The 19498-nt window shown below is 44.1% G+C and overlaps 2 protein-coding genes across 3 annotated transcripts in view; one reads left to right on the top strand and one right to left on the bottom strand.

Moving 5' to 3' along the window:
* Positions 1–19498, bottom strand: part of ESRP2 (epithelial splicing regulatory protein 2) — a 143975-nt gene that overhangs the window by 96678 nt on the left and 27799 nt on the right. The gene's annotated exons all lie outside the window — the stretch shown is intronic.
* PLA2G15 (phospholipase A2 group XV) lies at positions 241–18592 on the top strand. The gene is made up of 6 exons (XM_082062350.1): positions 241–478; positions 7656–7812; positions 8981–9099; positions 10590–10688; positions 11087–11311; positions 14512–18592. Exons 1-6 carry the CDS (start codon positions 340–342, stop codon positions 15021–15023), a joined length of 1251 nt encoding a protein of 416 aa, XP_081918476.1. The 5' UTR covers positions 241–339; the 3' UTR covers positions 15024–18592.

Raw genomic sequence — 19498 nt, 5'->3', positions numbered from 1 at the left:
TTGCGGGGGTTTCTGCGGGGGTTTCTGCGGGGGTTTCTGCGGGCCGGGCGGCGGGCTGAGGGGTGAGGGGAGCGGCTCCCGCCAACGCCGCCTGAGGAGAAGCGCGCGCGCACTGCCCCGCGGAGCGCGGCCGCGCGGCGGCTCGTGCTGTCCGCAATCGACTGGTGACGCCTGGGGGCGGGGCCGCTGCCGGGGGCGGGGCCGCTGCCCGCGGGGCGGGCGGGCCCTTTAGAGCCGGGCCGGGCCGCAGGGCCGCACTCCGGCGGCGGCAGCCCCGGCCGAGGGACGCGTCCTGCGCGGGCTGGCGGCGGCGCCCGGCCCGGGGTATGCGCTGCGGTGATGGTCCCGCCGGCTGGCGCCAGGCTGCTCCCGCGCTCGGGAGGGAGCCCCTTCCTCAGTCTCGTCCTGCTGCTGCTGCTCTGCCCCGGCGGCGGGTGCGTGCCGCGCCGGCGGCTGGCGGGGCCGCCCGTGGTGCTGGGTAAGAGCCGGGGCTGGGGGCACGGCCGTGGCGGGTGCGTCTGGCGCTCGGGAAGCCGCTCCAGCCGCTGTCACCGCGGGTCCCCCGGCAGCGAGGCGGCGGGGGGTCCGGGGGAGCGCCCGGGGGAGCGGCGCTGGGCGCGGAGCGGCAGCCGTGACCCGGCCCGGCTGCTGGAACCCGGCCCGGCTGCCAGCGCTAAAAATACAGGCCCGGGGAGCGGGGCGCGAACGTGCTGCGGACAGCAGGTGGGCCCTGTGGGCGCTGGGCGTGGGACAAACCAGGCTCGCCCGAACCGGGGCTTGGCTCGCTGAGGAAAGCCAGACCCTCGCTTCTCAGGGCTTTACCTGAACCTCTGAGGAAACGGGTTGGAATGAGATGTGGAGGGAGGAGGGACTGGGTGTTAACGGCAGTCAAGCTACAAGGATTTAATAGGCTTATTTCATCACACAGCATAAAAAATGAGTATTGATAGTGGTCCGTGGTTTCACCTGTCAAAGTAGCAATAAATATATAGGAAGCATTTATATAATAACTGCTAGTATTTGTTAGATGCTTTTTGTACCATTGATAAGAATTGTAAATAAATGTTTTAATAACTTGTCTACTGAAGTTGTAATTATTAAGCATTCCAAAACAGTAATTAATTGCATTTGGTGATATTAACGTAAGTGGTCAGTCCTGTGAATGCATTCAGTGTGCTGTGTTTTCTTATTATGCAATTAACCTTTGATGATAAAGGGGGAAGAAAAATAAGTAAATAGGAAAAATACTGGGAAAGGGATAATCACTGGCATGTCCTTCAGTTTAGGGTTCATTTATAGTAGTTTAGACTCTGCTACTAACTTTATTACTGCTGTCACAAACTCCTGATGTAAAAGGGTGAGCACTAAGTGAGCACTTTAAAAAAGATGCTGTGTATCTCGGGGCCACCGTGTACAAATTCACAGTTCTTAATAGGTGTTGAACTAACAGAGAGGATGTAGATTTAGAAGTAGGAACTGCAAAAGGCTGTCCTAAGAGGCTGGAGTTAACATGTGAAGAAAAGTTCTTTGCTTCTAACCTTCACGGGCAGAACTCAATCCTTTATCTTGTCTCATCTCTGCTCTGTAATGCTGGGTTTTAGCAATGAGCTTTGGTGCTTATTCCAGTGCAAGCTTCTTGATGACAGAGGTGATAGTGTTTTAGTTGCTGATCCAATATTCAACTCTAGCTATGAAGGAACCAGAGAAGATTTAAAAGCAATCGTGATAAATGGGTACTGATTATAGAAGCATGGAGTTACTACTGATGGATCTACTGTAAGTATACATGTACCCTTAGGATGCTTTTAAAACCCACGGCTGACCTACATTTTGTTTCCCTAAGAGACACTCTGGTGAGCACTGTGTGGCTGGGCACATGTTCACCAGCGAGTGGCTTAAAAAACAGATTTTCTTGCTGCTCCGTTTTTCATCAAACACCCAGAACTAGTCAGTGTCTGTGTTTTAAAACTTACTGTTTTCTGCTGCCTAGTCCTGACCTGTCCAGAAAGTGAAGGTTCAATGGGTTTTAACACAAATAATTTTTCTGGGTTGTTTGTATGTTTGAGAAAGTAGGTGTTGTTAGGGAATGATTTGCTCCTGCTATTGTAAAATAACATGTTTTTTTGATGTATAGAAATGACTATCATTGTGAAAACACCTGCACTAAGAGCTTAGTTTCAATTAGCCATGACATGGGCAGTGAAGGTCAAACAAATAAAGGAGAGGAATGAGTAACTGTCGGTCACTCGCTGTTTCTGTAGGAAATGTTCTCGACTTGATTCTAGTTAACTTTTCATGACCTTTTCTTCACCCTTCTTGCGTATGTGACATGTTAAGATAAGCTTTTTAGGAATTACTGCGATGAGGATGGCAGAAGGGTTTAGGAGAATCGTTTAGAGAGGCTTTCTAAGTGCTGGTGTTTGGGAGAGGGGAGAAAATGCGTCACAAAAGCAAACTGAGATGTGTAGGCAAGGCTGTGTTACACAGGCCTGTACAAGCCTGCAAGGGTTTTGGAGTCCATACAAGAGGGGGATACAGAGTCAGTCCTCCTAACTTATCAGACTGGCATCTAGACCCTTAATTCTTCCTATGTGTTGAGTTTTTAAATGTATTCCTATCCAGTAGTAAATGTGGTCTCATGATCTAAGCGCTCGCTCTTGGTCTCTCTGGAGGTTAAAACGCTTACATAAAAAAGGGAGTTAACGAGTTTGGTCTTACTCCGTGCATGGCAAGTTGGCCTGACAATCTTAAGGAACAAAGAAGGAATGCTGTTTAAAGGGATCTTGTCAACACAAGGATAATTTCATGCATGTTTTGTACCGTGACAGTCACAAGACCCAGTGTAACTTGCTCTCACTTTTTTTTGGTGTAATGCTTCCCCTCGCAGTTGCACCCTGTGCTTACCAGGCAAGAGGAGGAAGTGGAGCACTAGTTTGCAAATATGGGATGTTACTTATCAACAGGTAACTCAGTTCTGTTCCCCAGGTACTAACAAAAATACTGCTTCTAGGATCTGGAGTCGGAAGACAGATGAGTGGCTTGAATATGACCTTGTAACTATTGACTGTAGTTGTGGTGGCAACAGATCTCAGATCTGTAGAGCCCGGCCTGGCTCGGGGCAGTGGCTCTGTGAGACAGCTAAACCAATCCAACAGCCCAGGAGTGCTCCTCGCCTTCCTTGTGCCTGCTTATTGGCCACTTTGTGGAGTCATTTGTCTTGTTAAAGCGTGAGGAAATTAACCTTTTGAAGAGGAAGTGATTAATTTTGTAGTTGAATTACCTTCACGGAGGAGCTAGCACAAGGAATGTGGGAAGCAGCACTACTCCATTTGGATTAGCTTATCTTTTAGGCTGGTCTGTGCATCATCGAATGGTGCCTCAGTGGCAGAGCTACTATGCCTGGAGCTCGTGTTTGTTGTGGCAAGGGAGCGGACCAGGGACCGAACTGATGTGGTAGAAACTGCTGGCCAATAGGGCGGCAGTGCAATCGCTCCTTTTCCCCTGAGCTTTAAGTAACAAAGCATCAAAGGGTGTTCATGTGACAGTGGCACTAGAGAAGAGCTACGAGGTAAAGGTGAAAACCGTCCCTCCAGCGCCTGCCTGAAGGCTCGGCACGGAGGATGCGCGTTCAATGAGAGGTGACTGCTTGGAGTTCCTCTCTCAAACGTTGGGCCTTTTGGGGAGAGGGGAAAGATGCTGAATTGGTTTCAGGCCTTTTAAGAGTTTCCTATTCAGCCAGGACAATATATTAATACAATAAAATCTCCTTTAAGAATCAGGACAACCTACTGAATACTTCTGCTCTACTGACAGTATCTACTAAAATATATATACACACATATATATATATATTCTGTGCAAGTACTTCTGGATGTCTGCTTCATGTTTACATACTATTATAATATTTTTGCACTTCTCTTACCAGTTTGCCTATATACTCAACACTCTCGTCATCTAATGCCCACAATAAAAATTCCTTTATTTTGTGTCTGTTCTTCTATTTTTCTCATATAGTCCATCATAATCACTGCAACTATCTCATGTCTTATCAATTTTGGGAGCTGATAACCTGTCCTTATAAGATCAGTGCTGGATTCACTGAACTCTACCTCTTAGCGCTGACTCAACACAATTACTATATCAATGTTCTGATACCTTCTGCAAACAGCTTGATAGGTACTTGGCTAAAGTTTTCTAGAAAGACACCTAAATGAAGTTTGTTAATAATTGATTTACATGCAAAAGAGGTTTGTCTGTGAATTCCTGCTGACTGCTAATTGAAGTGTGTGTTTGTATGGTCAGCTGGCTCCACGGCAGGAGTGACTTCAATGTTTCTGCCTCATGTGATCGGAGGTACCCGGGAGTATCATGTGAGATGTTGTTTGCTTGCTCGTTCCCAGTTTCCAACAGGAGCCTTTTCTGCGCTGGCCGGTGCAGTCTGCGAGCTGCTCTGGGACATTCTCCTCAGAACTGTGGTCAGAACTGAAGATTAATTTTCCAGGAAACTTGGTTCATTTTGAAGGAAGGCTAATTCATAGACCGAAAAGATGAATTATTTGTGGCAATTACACCAGTGAAAGTTACAATTGTAGATATATTTTCAAGGGCATTTGCCTTTCAGATAAAAGTATAAAAAAGCCCCAGTTGACCAGCTGATGGGCTCTTTGCCACACAACTCCCCCCCATTATATAGGTACTATATTTTTTCCAAATGAGATCTAAAGTCTCCCTATTCATGGCTTTGGATGACTGTTCTTTACTCTTTGCTTCCTGAGCAGTATTAAGACAAGGGCTTCCCAGGGTGCGATTTGCTCATTGTCTTCTGCTGGGAACTATGAATCGGTTCCTGAAGACTTCGAGGACGGTGATGGGCAGGAGTATCAGTGTATCCTAAAGATACTTATTGTAGCTTCCAGACTTGGAAAAGTCCGTAACCTCTTTTAAACTCTGAAATGAGACCCGTAAGTGTGCTTTCCGTAAGCTTTAATCAAACAAGAGCACATCCCAGAAGGACATCTGCTAGTTTTGTCAGGGCAGCTGAGGGGGGGAAAAAAGGCAAAGAATACTATAATACTGATGGTGAATTGGGCTCACTGATGTATTAGAATGGCTTCTGCTGGGATGCCCATCTTTGTGAAAAATGAGAATGTGCTAGAACGGATATACCATCAGATGGGATGGAAACACTTTTCTGCTGAATATAAAATGTCATATTTCCAAAAGCTGCAGTTCAGGAGTCAATACATGTATTACACAACTGCAGATGAGGGATGCAGGAGTGCTGCTGAAGATCTGTTCTTGGACATCCTGTTTAACTAGTGCTGATGTGCTTTGCAGAACATACCAGTTATTTTGTGCATTTTTGGTGTCAGCCTGCAGGCTGTAAAAAGTAAGAACATTTTATAATGCTTCCAACAAAAAGATGTGGAAACTACAGATATTGGTAGATGAGAGGATGGTGAGAAAAATTACTTAGATTACTCTGCCCACAGCTGCTTTCTGTGTGTGGTCTGAAAGCAAAGGGAAATGTGCTTTTCTACAGAAAACTCAGAAAGGTATGTCCTTATCCTACAGAATTAATCTCCAATGTGGGTTTTTTAACCTGTTTCTTACCCAAAGGCCACTAAACAGTTCTCCGGTCAAAATGTAAATCACTACCACTGCGGTTAATGTAAGATCAGCCCATTAAGTCCAAGTGAGACTTCCTACAGTCTCCTGTTCTCAGTAGTCTTGTTGACAAATGTGTCTTGATGATCTTAAAGTATCTTAAACTTCTGCAGTCGTGAGTCTTCCCAGGCTGGGCAGGAGTGCTCAGGATTGAGTGCTGCTTGGAAACCTCAGCAAGTTTAGAAACTAGAAACTCTGATACTTCAGGTGTTTGCCTTAATTTTTTTAAAGGGATTTTTGCTGGAAGAATTTGATTTTTACCAAAGGAAATGAGATTCCAGGTAGAACAGAACATCACTTTCCCACTTTGTTTTGCATTGAAACTGAAGATAAAATCAACCTGCTCTGTCCTTGGTGGGTCTGCTGCTGGGACTGGCCGGCCACCAATGGTCGATATAAATAGAGCTACATGCTGTTCTTTTGCTAATTTAGAGCACTGAGACAGCACAGGCACGAGACTGTGGAACAAGCTGTTGCCTTATAGTTCTATGGGCAATAACGAAACAGCGTTTTGTGAGGTTGAGACTGAACCTCAGTAAACTCTTTCTAGGGTGTGATGCAATACCATAATCTCCCTTACTATGCTTTCCAGTATATCAGAGTCCTTGAAATGTGACCCAAAATAAACTGTGGTCAGCTACTGGGTCTTTCAACGTTTCACTACAGAAGTAAAACCACTGAAAACCGAGGGAGCAAGTGGGGTAGTTAATAAAGAAATCATGAGGTCTGTTTGCTGTGGCGGGATCACCTGCGGCGGTTGGAGGTTGACTGTGGTTTTCCAGGGCTATGTTTAGTCTGAAGTTCTGTTATTTTTCGGTTCTGCAATACGTGTTTTGCTGAAAGCATATCTGGCTTTTCAGTTAAATTAAGTAGTCCACCAAAATATATTATCACTTTCTCTAAACCATTGCTAAGTATGAGTGTGCTATGGAACTTAAACTGTTCTGATTCAATAACTGGCTGCAGCGGAGGGAAAAAGCAACTCTATGGGTGGGCTTGCATTAGGAAACTGCAGAGTTGAACACTGCAGGTAACCGGGAGACAGTTCTGCCCCCTCCATAGAGCCGGGGGTGGAGCTGGAAGATCAGGGGAAGCGCCGAACTACCAGATGTTTCTAACAGAGAAGCTTTTCAGTTGCTGAAGGTTTGCCTTTTCTTTAGGAAAAAATGGTTAAACACAACAATGTAAGAACTTTCTCTGAAACTTGCTGCTTAGAACTGCAAGAGCATCTTTTGAGATTAGTTCTAATTTAGAAACAATATTTGTGTCTCCAGGAATACTGGCGTTTAGTGTGTGCCTGAGGGCAGCGCACTGCAGGTGGGGCACATACGAGACCCTTCCCTCCGTGTGTGACTGATGTCATGTATGAAAAAACCAAACATCAAATCTGTTGTTGCATCTAAACCTGAATGGAAAAGAGATGAAACTATGTATTTGGATTATTATGCTGGCCAGCTAAGTCTTGTGTAGCAAAAGCGTGGTCAGAGGTGAAGTAGAAAATAAGAAACATAACTGGAGCTGCTTTCACTCACTCTTCACGTTTTAACATCTGTTGATAGTGTGCAATTGTTTGAGGAGAACAGGAATATCTGTGTGTGCAGTGTAGTACTCTGAAGAAAAAAAATCAGGCAGATTGAGTTTGCACTTCAAAGCCCAGATAATGGTGCTAATGTCCGAGACGACCTGTTTCTCTCGACATGGCCTGTTCCTATGTGGTCTGCTCTTTGAAGTGATGAACTGTCCATCCAGAATTACTCTACATGGTGCTTCCCAAGTAACGATTTTTGAAAATCCAAATATTTTCAGTGGAAAACGTGCATGCAGTACTTTGTTCTATGTAATATTTGTTCATTGAATTATAAAAGTTAATGATATCTCTGAATGCCGTGATACCACATATGATGGATACGATGTTAAGGTGTGGATGTTTATAATGTAAAGTGTTATATGCTTTCATTTTTAAAGTGTCTCCTTTTTGTATCTTTCAGTTCCAGGGGACTTGGGGAATCAGTTGGAAGCAAAGCTAGATAAGCCGTCAGTAGTGCACTATCTCTGCTCTAAGAAGACAGACAGCTATTTTACACTCTGGCTGAATTTAGAATTGCTTCTGCCGATCATCATTGACTGCTGGATTGATAATATCAGGTAAGACCAGTAGTGTTGCTCTTTGCAGTGATTTCCTTTCCCTAGACAGACATGCTTTGTGCAGAACAGCTGCCTTAAACTTCCTCGTCTGGTTCAAGACTGATGGGAGCGCGCCCTGGTGTTCTGCTGGGCAGAGCAGCGGGATGGGCCGGACCCTGGTTTTATCAGATGCCTGCACGGGCTTGTCCAAAGCAGAACGCGGCAGGGGCAGGAGGAGCGTGGGCTCGTGCTTCTGCTGGCAGCACGTCAGGGCTCTGCAGGGCAGCGGAGACACGGGAGCCCTCCAAGGGCACTCTGCAATCTCCGGAATTACTGTGGTTAAAAATGTTACCTAATTTAAGGCTTCATGGCTGTTCCATTAATCTGTTTAATTCATGTTCCTGTAAAAGTAATGCCTCTGTTTGTTTGAGTCTTGCTATATGCCTTACAAGTTAGAGATTTTTGGTGTATGAAGATTTGGGTATCGATTCAGATTCTAAGACTCCATCTAGGAGTAAAACCTTGAATCCAGAAATGGCAATTATATTGACATGGTATTAAAAAAAAAACCCAAAACCCACCACCACCAATAATACCAAACCCCCTGACCCAGTGCTCCAGGCTCTTCATATCTCAAATTGATTTGAAAAGTGTCTACAAAACACTCAATGCTTTGAAGTCTTTCCTGAGGTACCAGTTGTTATTAGTCAAGAGAAGTCAAGTGCACCCTTGTGCTGGTATCGGTATTCTAGCTAAACAGAAATGAGTTATTTTTATCTGGGTGAGTTTTTCTGATATCTGAAATTTTATCTTCTACTGCCACATTCTTATGTTCTTGATGAGTTTTTTCCACTATGTGGCTTGTTGCAAAGTAAAATGGTATAGAAGTATATAAAGTAGCTTATATTCTAAAGATTTAGTTTAGCCACAATTGTGTATACTCAGTTTTATAGAGAAGTCCCAGATTCTGCATGTAAAGCATTAAACTAATTACAGTAACTGTTTGCATCTTGTAACCCCTTAACTATTAGAGTACTCTTATCATGTCTGCCCGTTTGCTGCCGTTTTTCTTTCTTCTGGGTAATAGCACTTAAAGTTCTTGTTACTGCACTCAGAACATAAAGCCCAGTGTAGCTGAGAGGTGTCATGTGGTAACAGGACATGCTTCGTGGGGTTTTGTCTCCCCAAGGCTGGTATATAATCGAACCAGTAAGATCACGGAACCGCCGGATGGAGTGGATGTCAGAGTGCCAGGCTTCGGGCAGACGTTCTCCCTGGAGTTCCTTGACCCAAGCAAGAGGAGCGTTGGTATGTACGAGCTGTGCCTCAAGTGCTTTGTCACTTGTCGGATTTTTCTAGTGTGTCTTTATACAACAAGCTACTGAACTGTGATTTCCATTTATGGTTCTGTTTAGAAGTAGAAAAACAACTTTTGCAATAGTAGGGTAGTACATGGCTCACTTTGCTTTTAAGTGTTTTCATTGCACTGGATTGTTTTGTCTGTTTGACCTGGTAGATTGAGAGAAGATGATTCCGTGTTATTTAGTCTTGTGCTAAATTTAAGTTCTCCGATGAAACCTGAGTAGGCGCTTTGAAAACAGACACTTGCAAAATGAGATGCGTTGAGTAGAAAATTCCGGGACTGAAGCCTGACAAGCAAATAAACCGTTTCAGCTTAGTTCTGGGCAAGATGGTTTTTGGCCTTAAGAATGAGTTAATGGGCTTGTGAGAAATGGTACCACTCTCTGTAGTTCCTTGCTTGTTGTCAGTGTAAGAGTAATTATATAATTAATTTGTGCTACAAAAAATTTCTGTATTAGGATGCTTGCAGGTGTTTTTGTGTAGTCATCTTTCAGAAAGCACTGAGCCTGCTGAGGCTTTGTGAGGAGGAGTTAGCTGTGGTTGAAGGCGTAAGTAACTTAATAGTCAGTAACACCCTGAGCTTCACATGCTCCATAGCATCCATTTGTTTTTCTGTAGGGATCAATCCCTGAAAGGGCAGTGATGTGCTTAACGATCTTCACTAGGTGACTCTTACAGCTGGAACGGGGCCGCGTGTGAAGTTGCCCGTGTTGATTTCAGGGAGGCACTCAAGGCTAAGGAGTGAGGTTCTGCTCAGAACTTACATGTGACTCTCAGATTGAATAAGATGTTTTCACACGAAATTTTTCAAGCTGTTACTAAATGCAGTTAATTGTGGTGATACTTACATCCTATGCATCAAAGCTTGTAGGATGTAACATCTTTCAATATATAGCCAGTCTGCAAATGTTTTTCTTTGCTCTTAAAGCACTACATTCAGTTGCTTATGTCTTAGTCCACTGCCTGATAGAAAAGAGTGGTTTGGGTAGTTTCCTGCAATAAACTGCATTTGTTTCCAAGAATAAATGTTGGTGAAGTCCAGGCCAACCCTTATGAACATATTACATACCCTACCTGAAGTTAATTAGCAATCAACAGAAGCTGACCTCTAATGCAGTCATTCTGAGCCGTACTCTTCACGCTTCCGCTGGGAGAATGGTCTGTTCTGTGTATGCCGTGTTTTGCCACCACAGCTGTTTGATGGATCAGCCAGTTAGTAAGAAGTTTTAGTAGTGCTGTTCTCTCACTTTGGGGAACAGTGAGCATAACTCATTGTAATATGCAGCTTTCTAGATTGTGAAAGACTAAACCTACACTTTTAATGTCTATATATATGGTATAATGCCTCCAGAAGTTAGTTAGGTTTGCAATAGTGCCTGACGGTTGCTTCTAATACTAATCTTTTCCCTGCTCTGTTTCTTCTCTGATGTCTACAGGGAGTTACTTTTATATGCTGGTGCAGAGTTTAGTAGATTGGGGCTACAAACGTGATGAAGATGTAAGAGGAGCACCTTACGACTGGCGGAAGGCACCAAGTAAATAACTATTGTTACTCAAACAAAACTTGGACTCTCCCAGCCCATAGATAATGTTTTGGGTCTATTCTCCTGTCTCCCCTGCACAATTACACTTGAAACCTTAATTTTGACTGGTTCTTGGGGCCTGGGTGCACCTGGACCCAGATGAAAGCTGTGGTGTGTTTGTTCATTTTCTTTAAACAATTTGCTACTTCAGACTTGCTTAAAAACAAAACAACAACCCCACACCACCAAACCATGTCCCCACAAAAGCACCCACTCCTCCCACTTAATACTGCAGTTTCTAAGCTCTGCATTATAAATTCCACAGACGGTTCCAGTAAATAACCTTTTAAAGGGTTGTGTTCAAGTTCAGCATTCACATGTAACTGTGTAACCTGTATGTTTTTATTTAGATGAGAATGGAGACTACTTTGTGGCGCTTCGCAAGATGATAGAGTTAATGTATGAGCAGTATGGAAGTCCTGTTGTCTTAATTGCCCACAGTATGGGTAACATGTACACCCTCTACTTCCTCAACCATCAGACTCAGGATTGGAAAGACAAGTACATAAAGGATTATGTGTCGTTAGGGGCGCCGTGGGGAGGAGTGGCTAAAACTCTCCGTGTGCTGGCTTCAGGTAGGTAACTGGAGTTCGCCATGGCTTTTGTCAGCAGTGCAAGGCACTAACTAGATGAACTCTAAGACTGGAGGATGAGAATTTAAGGTACTATGAAGATTAAAAATAATTTTTTAGTAAGTGATAACAAGTTGATGTTTCAAGCCTTGTAACCTGCCATTCTTTAAATTAATGGGAGAGGACTAGGATTTTTATATCCCTTAGCCAGAAGCTATGTCCCCTCTTGAGCTCTCCGAACCTCTTCAGAAGATTTTCATGTCTTCTAGTTGTCACCTCTGCCTCCAGCCTGATTGCTCCCTGTGCAGTGTTGCAAAGTGAACAAGGACTCGGGTGTTCACTGGTGTCCTTTGATCAAAGATCACACAGCTCTTGAGGTTGGGGTAACACTGAGGTAACTTGGAGACATGGTGGTGAATGGTGCCCACAGCACAAATGCCTGTTGAACGTTAACAGATAAAGAATGTGACTCTTTGGGATCTTAGGCTTAGCATACTGGACATGTCTGACACTAGCAAAAAGGCAGCGTCATGTATTTCACTAAGTAACTGCAAATGACTGCAAAAGCTTACTCCATGTCATACCACAATTACTTCATGTGCTTTGGCGTTTAGTTTGATGTTTCTGGCTTGGTGTTTTGTTGGTTTTTTAGCTTGTTTCTGACTGTTTAGGTTTGGATATCATGACCCTCTTCCTAAACAAAGCTGATACCAGAAACTGGACTTCATAAAAATACAGGACACACAGCAAGTGCCAGCCGTGCACAGACAGGTCAAAGAATACTTTGCTTAGCGAAGGCATTTGATTCTGAATAGTAGTGCACAGCTCAGGTACTAAGTAAAAACTTAAACTGGATGTTTGTATTGAGATATATTGTTAAATCTACTGCAGTAGTGGATTTCCCTTTTCACACAGGCTTTGGCTGACAAGCTTGCATGCTACAGCAATGGTGGTGTTAATATCTACTTCTTAAACTTCTACATGATTTCATATGAAATTCCACAGTGCTGGGTTAAGCTTCACATGTTTATAATGCATCTCATCCAAAGTGGCTAGCTGTACAAATACATAGTTAAATTTCTACTGAAATGTAGTTGTTTAATCTGTACGTCTGTTGTACTGAACTCCACATCTAGAGCAGGAATTTGAGTCATGTAGGAAAGTTAAATGGGCAGAACATAGTATCAGAATACAAGTTTTTAGGCTAGGTCAGTGTCAAATATCTGTAGTGAATCGCCACCATCAGGCATTAACACTTGGATTGCATTAGTCCAAATAAGAAGTTTTTAAAATTGACATTATTAGGGGCTTAGGATGCACACTTGTTGCTTTAAAGCAAAATACTGCATTGCTGCTAGAGAGACAAGGCAAGCTATGAATGTGCTCTTTCTGCTCCCATTCCTGTTTACCGTATGGCAATGGCCAGGAACGTCACCTCCATTCACAGTTGTGTTTTCCAAATGGTAACCAGTACACAGGTGGAATTACTTTCTCTAGATCTTCTGGGATACTTTCTGCTACTTATTCATGTGCTTGTCAGGCTCAATGCTTCTGTCGTTACAATTCCAGTGCCAATGAAGCGAGGCCGTTATTTCCACTACGGTGAGAAAAGACGCAAAGGTTGCTGTGGCAGTTTGTGTGGTGTTTTCCCGGTTGCAGATACTAGCAGTGTCTTCCTTGAACCTTGCATTTCATTTGCTATAATGTCCATGAGTGGCGTGCCTGCTGATGTAAGGATGCTCTTGGCCATACAGTGTGTTAGCATTTCAGAGAAAAGTAAAGGATATGGTGAGCATTTCGTAACAGCTGTTTAAGAGAAGCCTGGAATAGTCAGGCTCTGTGTTTGATTATTCTACTGGAAATAAATCGTACGCATTCCTTTTGTTGTTCAGTTCAGAACTCAGGGTTTCTGTGCTGAGAACTGCCAAGTGGGTTCAGTGTCTCTGCGGTGAGTGTGCACAGTTCAGTGTTTAGATCACACACTAATATGAAACACACTTCAGGACCTTTGCGATTCTTGCTGTGCTCTTTTGAGTTTCCTGTATCTGTTCTGGAGCTACATTAGCAATGTCTCAATATAGTCCTCCTGAAGGTGGCATTAGACTGTGCTTTAGGTCTCCTTGCTGAAGCAATAGCGCCACTTTATGGAACTGAAAAATACACTTCTGTGCTATTTCAGGAATAGTGGTTTTGGTTCCAGTATTTCGGTTTTTATGGCGAGGTTGACATGTGTTGCTACATGTTGTAACCACCTGGAGCTCATAATGGAAAACTGGATTCAAGGTTCAGGTGGTGAAGTGAGGTGTGCCAGCCACTGTCATAACACAAATGCAGGTCTGATCAGACAGTCGACATGGAAATAGTCACATCTGTCTCAGGGCTCTTTTAAAATGTTTCCACTGAACAGTGTATCTGCAATTTGTTTATTATGCAGCTTTTGATTTTGTGAAGATGCAAGGACACTGCTTAGAACATGAAGGTGCACATCATTTATAGCTTAGTCATATATTAGGTAGCGGAACAAACTGCTAGGAAAAGAATGGACTTGATGTCTACAGGAAAATTCTTCAAATGTTTTGGTCAAACACTAGTTCTGTAACAAGAGTAAGTCTAAATTGGGTAAAATATAACTATTTTGAGGTGTTTTTTTCATCTTATAATTTAATACCTTTATTCATAATAAGTTCTAGGATATGGATATGGATATAGGATTTATATTACATTATGAAAATATAATGCTTTGGAAAAGCTCGGCTAGCTAAAAACATTTCCCAAGTATAGTAGCTATCAAGTGGTCTTTCAAGAATTGTTGGGTTTGTGTGTCCCCGGCGAGGATGGTGGTAGCGTCACACTCAGAGCATTGAAGACAACTTACAAATGGTACAAATAATGCCTAATAAAATGTCCTGATTTTTAAAAAGGAGCGCATCTGGAAAGGCAGCAGTGTTCTTGGGTCGTATGTCATTCATCAACTTGAATTTAAATTTGGAAGTTATCAGAAGTTAGTTTGCAGAAGTTAATTATCAAGGCAATCATAGCGGAAGCTAATGATCAAAATAATCATAAATGAGGAAAAACTTCTCATTGTCACTGTAAGCAAAGGGAATAATCCTTTTACTCATGTTATCACTGAATAGTAGCAATGGCTGCTGGTTAAGATTCATGCCTGCTTTGTGGATAATGAAATTCAACCTTTTTTTAAGGTGACAACAATAGAATACCTGTGATCAGCTCACTCAAGATCAGAGACCAGCAGCGATCAGCGGTCTCCACGAACTGGCTGCTCCCCTACAACTACACGTGGCCTCCAGACAAGGTCTTTGTGAGCACACCCACGGCCAACTACACGCTTCGGGACTACAGGAAGTTCTACAGGGACATCGACTTTGAGGATGGCTGGTTCATGAGACAAGACACTGAGCCCCTGCTCTACCAGATGACACCACCTGGGGTGCGCATACACTGTCTTTACGGCACCGGTGTGGAAACACCCGATTCCTTCCATTATGAAAGTTTTCCTGACAAAGAACCCAAGATCCTTTACAGCGATGGGGACGGTACAGTAAACTTACAGAGTGCCTTGCAGTGTCGGAAGTGGGTGGACAGGCAAAAACAGGAAGTGGTTGTATTTGAGCTTCCAGGAAACGAGCATATTCAAATGCTATCCAATGATACTACTATCTCCTACGTGAAAAAGCTGCTCTTTGATTTGTGATACCTTGTGTTGAGTTATTTTCCTCACCTGTGATGCCTTCCCTTAAATATGGGAAAATGCCTTTTAATCCCTTAATATTTAGATATTTGAATTATTTATTTTGTGTGGGGTTTTTTTAAGGCTGTGTTCAAGAAGTTGTCTGGTGTCCTAAATGACTTTGTCTCAATTTGTGCTTAAGATGCATCACGGTATCTTCACATTCTGCAGATTTGGTCAAATATGCATTTTGGTGCCTCCAGTGTTGTCCAACATTCATACAGACTTTCACTGGAGATGGTGCAGCCCCTCGCACGTACTGCATAGAATCATAGATACCGAGTTCCTCTGGTGGTCGTGCAGGGTTTGGGGTGCAGGGCTAGCAAGGACTGCAGTTTCGGATGCCCGTCAAACAAGGGAATAGTGTTCATTTGGGAAACACAGGAAACTTTTTAAAGGGTCTCGCATATTCTGATCCACAGTTGCCAGCACCTCCTTAGTCTGTAAGTGTGCGTATCTACTAGGTAAGACAGGGAATGGGTCTGCCTGGTGCTGTGCTACCTTTGTCATACCCGCCCTTTCTTTTGTTGCAGCTTTCCTGGGAAAAGAGAGATGTGTGAATTGCTCAAAGCTTATTAGGGACTTACTAAAAAACAAAAACAAAAAAAAAAGGAAATTTTTTGCTCATCACCTTCTAGAACCTGGTTACTTGGAGCCTGGTCACTTGCGATCTGGAGCCTGAGGAATTCTCACCTTGTGCTTTATTTATCAATGAGGGAAAGAGAAACAGTGGTTGGTGCTTACAAGAACTGTAGCTGTGTGGAGCAGCACATAAATTAAAGCTAATTGAATTGAATACTGGCAAACAATCCATACTGTGCAGAACTGCATGTCTGAGTCAAATTATCTCCTGTAGCTGAAATTGTAATGGATGGAGAGCATTAATTCAAAAGCAAAGTGAACTTCCTGAAATGGGGTGGGAATGAAAGCCAGCATAATACAGTATGAAGTATAAACCTTGGTCTCAGTCAAATACTTGGGCATTGGATCAATATTGCATTCAGCTGAAAAGAAACTTTACATTAGGACTTCCCATAGACAGAAGTTTCATTATTGCTGTTTCAAGAAGTTGGGATATGCTGTTCCTTAAATGCTTATCTACTTTGTTGAACATGCAACTCCTATTTCCTACAGTATCGTTTTACTCAAAAACTCCACTCTGAATGCCACAGAAACGAGAGCCTAGAGGCCAGCATACTTACAGACTTGGTTACACAAGTGCTGTTGGAGGAGGTTTCCCTTGAAGATTCTCTTTTGCTTGCTTTAGAACCAGTCACCCAGTTAGACTGTGCTTAGCTTTCTGAAAACACAATTCGGAATGCTTTGAACATGCCAGGTCCTCCAAGAAAAATGGTTTAGGGGGTTGAGAAACTCATCAGAACTATTGAAGATTCAGTAGTTAAGAAACTTAAGTTGTCTAAAGGGTCAAGTTTTTAACCATTTTGGTAGCGTGCATGAGATGCTTGCTGCCAGTATATGTATGAAGATGTGTTGAAATAACAGGTTCAAACTCTTGTTAGAGTAGAATGCAAACATTTTTGGCACAGGAGATAGGTTTAAGGCTTCAAGTTTTAAATCAGAAATGACTTGTAAATCCAGAACAACTTGAACTAAGGTCATGGATAAGCTAAATATTTTCCTAGGTTTTAACTTCCCTATGAAGCTTCCTTTCCCCTATTTTGTTTGTTGAATGAGGGACACATTCCTGATTTTTAAGACTGAATGTTTATCTTGTCATCAGTTGCCCAGGAGTTCAGCAGCAATAGTGTCTGGACTTTCCCACAGTCTGGAGTTGCCCCAAGCCATTTGTGATTGGTAATTGGTGAAAGGAAAACAAAACCCAAGCAAATCTCCACAAAGTCCTTTGGCCAAGCGTTCTCTTCCATGCGGGGCTGTCAGCTGGGTAACTGCAGGCGTGTGTTCCAGGACTGCTCAGAGATAAAGCTCTTCCTGTGCTCTGACTCAGGTTTTGAATAAAATGCTACGTTACTGGTTTCCTACAGAAAACAGCTGAGCACAATTTCTTTCTTGCTGGAGTCGAACACGTGTTACAGGCGCTGGAATGAGTGGGGCTGGAGGTTGTATTGCAGGCGGCCAACATGGGCGTCAGGGCTGAGAAAAGGAGGAAAGAACACAGGCAGCTGGTTCTTAGCCTGACGTGGAGAAGGTTTCTAAGCTTCCTTCATATCTTGGTCCATCAAACAGCTGCGTTTTCAGTCTCATACTGAGGGTTTAGCTTCAGGGTTTGTTGTGATTGAGTTCTGAAATACATTATTCCAAAAGATGCTCTTTCTTAAGCTTTTCTCCCCGCCCCCCTTACTACACTTTTAATTCTACTTTTTGTGCCTCAAAAGAAAAATCTTATGTTTTCTGATGTTGGTAACCTGGTACTGTTTGAGATCAGCTAACTGTCTTTTAACCTCAAGATTTGTAAATCATCTTTCCATTAGTAGCCAAGCCCTAGAGCGTGTCTCTCCGAACTTGCGCTAGCTACCCTGCTAAAATAAGCTGGAAGTTTTGCAGGGCTTCTTGTTTATGGTGTTTGTCACTATAAAGGCCTGTTGTGCAAGAACGTGTGTACCTGCCCAAGTACATGTTAGAGCAAGCATGCTGCTGCTGCTGCGGTTTTGATTGGAAGTGATGGGTTCTGGAGACTATAGTTCTATCTCCAGTACTTGTGATTTTTCTACCAAATCATCTGCAGCCCTTTCATTTTCAGTTTCTTGCATATTAGGATGGAGTTCTCATTGCAAAGTGAGTGCACCAGGTAAACTACATAATTCTAGTCATTGAAACTGCCCCACTTCACTCAGCATGGTGAGCGGTGCTTACTCGCTAGGGCATGTTCCTCCACAAGGCCCGAGTATGCATTAGCATTACTGGTCCAGGCCTGCCAGAGCCATGTGCGCCTGAGCATTCCAGATCCTTGTGTGGAGAGAGAGGTCTGAAGGAATAGAGATTTAAGGAGAGGAAATGTGGCACTTCCTTACGAGGAGTAACTCGGGGGCTCTGCCATACTGCACAGTTTGAATGTTCGAACTTACTGACATATCTTTGTTATACATATATCGCTTGTCTCTCCATAATTTTTACTTGGTTTTATTCTTCCAGGGTGTTTTCAGAAACCAAAAACAGTCTTGAGGACCAAATGTTTCATATTTTTGACAAAATACCTAGAAAATGCTGAAGAAGCTGTCAGCTGTCGTTATACCACTTCTGAAGAGGTTCAGAGTCACTATGTGATTCTGTTTAAAAACAGAAGGCTTCACTAACTAGCAATAATTGCAAAGGACTTGCAGACCAAAGGGAGGAATGTTTGGTATTAAGGTAGTTCTTGGAGCACAGTGTGTTCAAGGCCCTCTTAAATTCAGGGAATGTTTGGCAATGACTTTGCTGCTTTACACTGAACAGTATTTTGTACAGAACATGTTCTGAGACCTAGCATTTTATATGCTCTTTGTGTATGAATGTGTTCAACAGACTGAATATTTTATTGTCAAACTTTGCTAATGTAATAAAGTTGATCTAACACAGCGTGTCTCCTGTTGTGAATAACACATCTCGGTGCTCAGATGGAATGTCAGCTTGTTGTTGTTTTTCTTCCCCATGGATTCTTGATGCCTCATTTTCTCCTGGGAACTGCTGCTTGGTTCATCTTCCACATGCACCTCCTGTCTTTTCATACACTTGGAGCTCTCCGTTAATTGGTTGTATGGAGATGTGGGAGTGAGACTACTCCATTCCTTTTGTTTTCCTCTTTCTTATCTCCTGGAAGAAAAAATATTTCTTGGGATGCCTCATGCTGCTGTTCAGGTCGTCGTTTTGAAATCCTTTGCGTCAGGGGCTCTTTTTGCCGCCAAAACCGGTATCAGTTTCACTCCTGGAAGCAGCACGGGGTGTGAAGGTGACTGCACCCCGCTGCGCGCGCCGGCCCTGGCGCGCCCAACAGCGAGCGGAGCGGCCGCTGGAGGGAGGGGAGCCCGAGCCCGGCTGCTGGAGGGAGCGGGAGCCCGAGCCCGGCTGCTGGCCCGGCCGCTGGAGGGAGCGGGAGCCCGGCTGCTGGCCCGGCCGCTGGAGGGAGCGGGAGCCCGGCCGCTGGCCCGGCCGCTGGAGGGAGCGGGAGCCCGGCTGCTGGCCCGGCCGCTGGAGGGAGCGGGAGCCCGGCCGCTGGCCCGGCCGCTGGAGGGAGCGGGAGTGGGAGCCCGGCTGCTGGCCCGGCCGCTGGCCCGGCCGCTAGAGGGAGCGGGAGCCCGGCTGCTGGCCCGGCCGCTGGAGGGAGCGGGAGCCCGGCTGCTGGCCCGGCTGCGGAACCGCTCCGAGCGCCATGGCAGCAAGCACAGTTATTTACCCCACCTTCATCCAGTGTATTTTAACGGCAAATATGCGGCACTGTCTCTCTACTGCAATCCATCCACTCCCCGTCAGAGAGCAGTGGTGTA

Source organism: Streptopelia decaocto, assembly GCF_964273445.1.
Source record: "Streptopelia decaocto genome assembly, chromosome: 11".
Taxonomy (NCBI): Eukaryota; Metazoa; Chordata; class Aves; order Columbiformes; family Columbidae; genus Streptopelia; species Streptopelia decaocto.
Note: the sequence above shows the minus strand (reverse complement) of the source record. Positions and strands in the feature narration are given on the sequence as shown.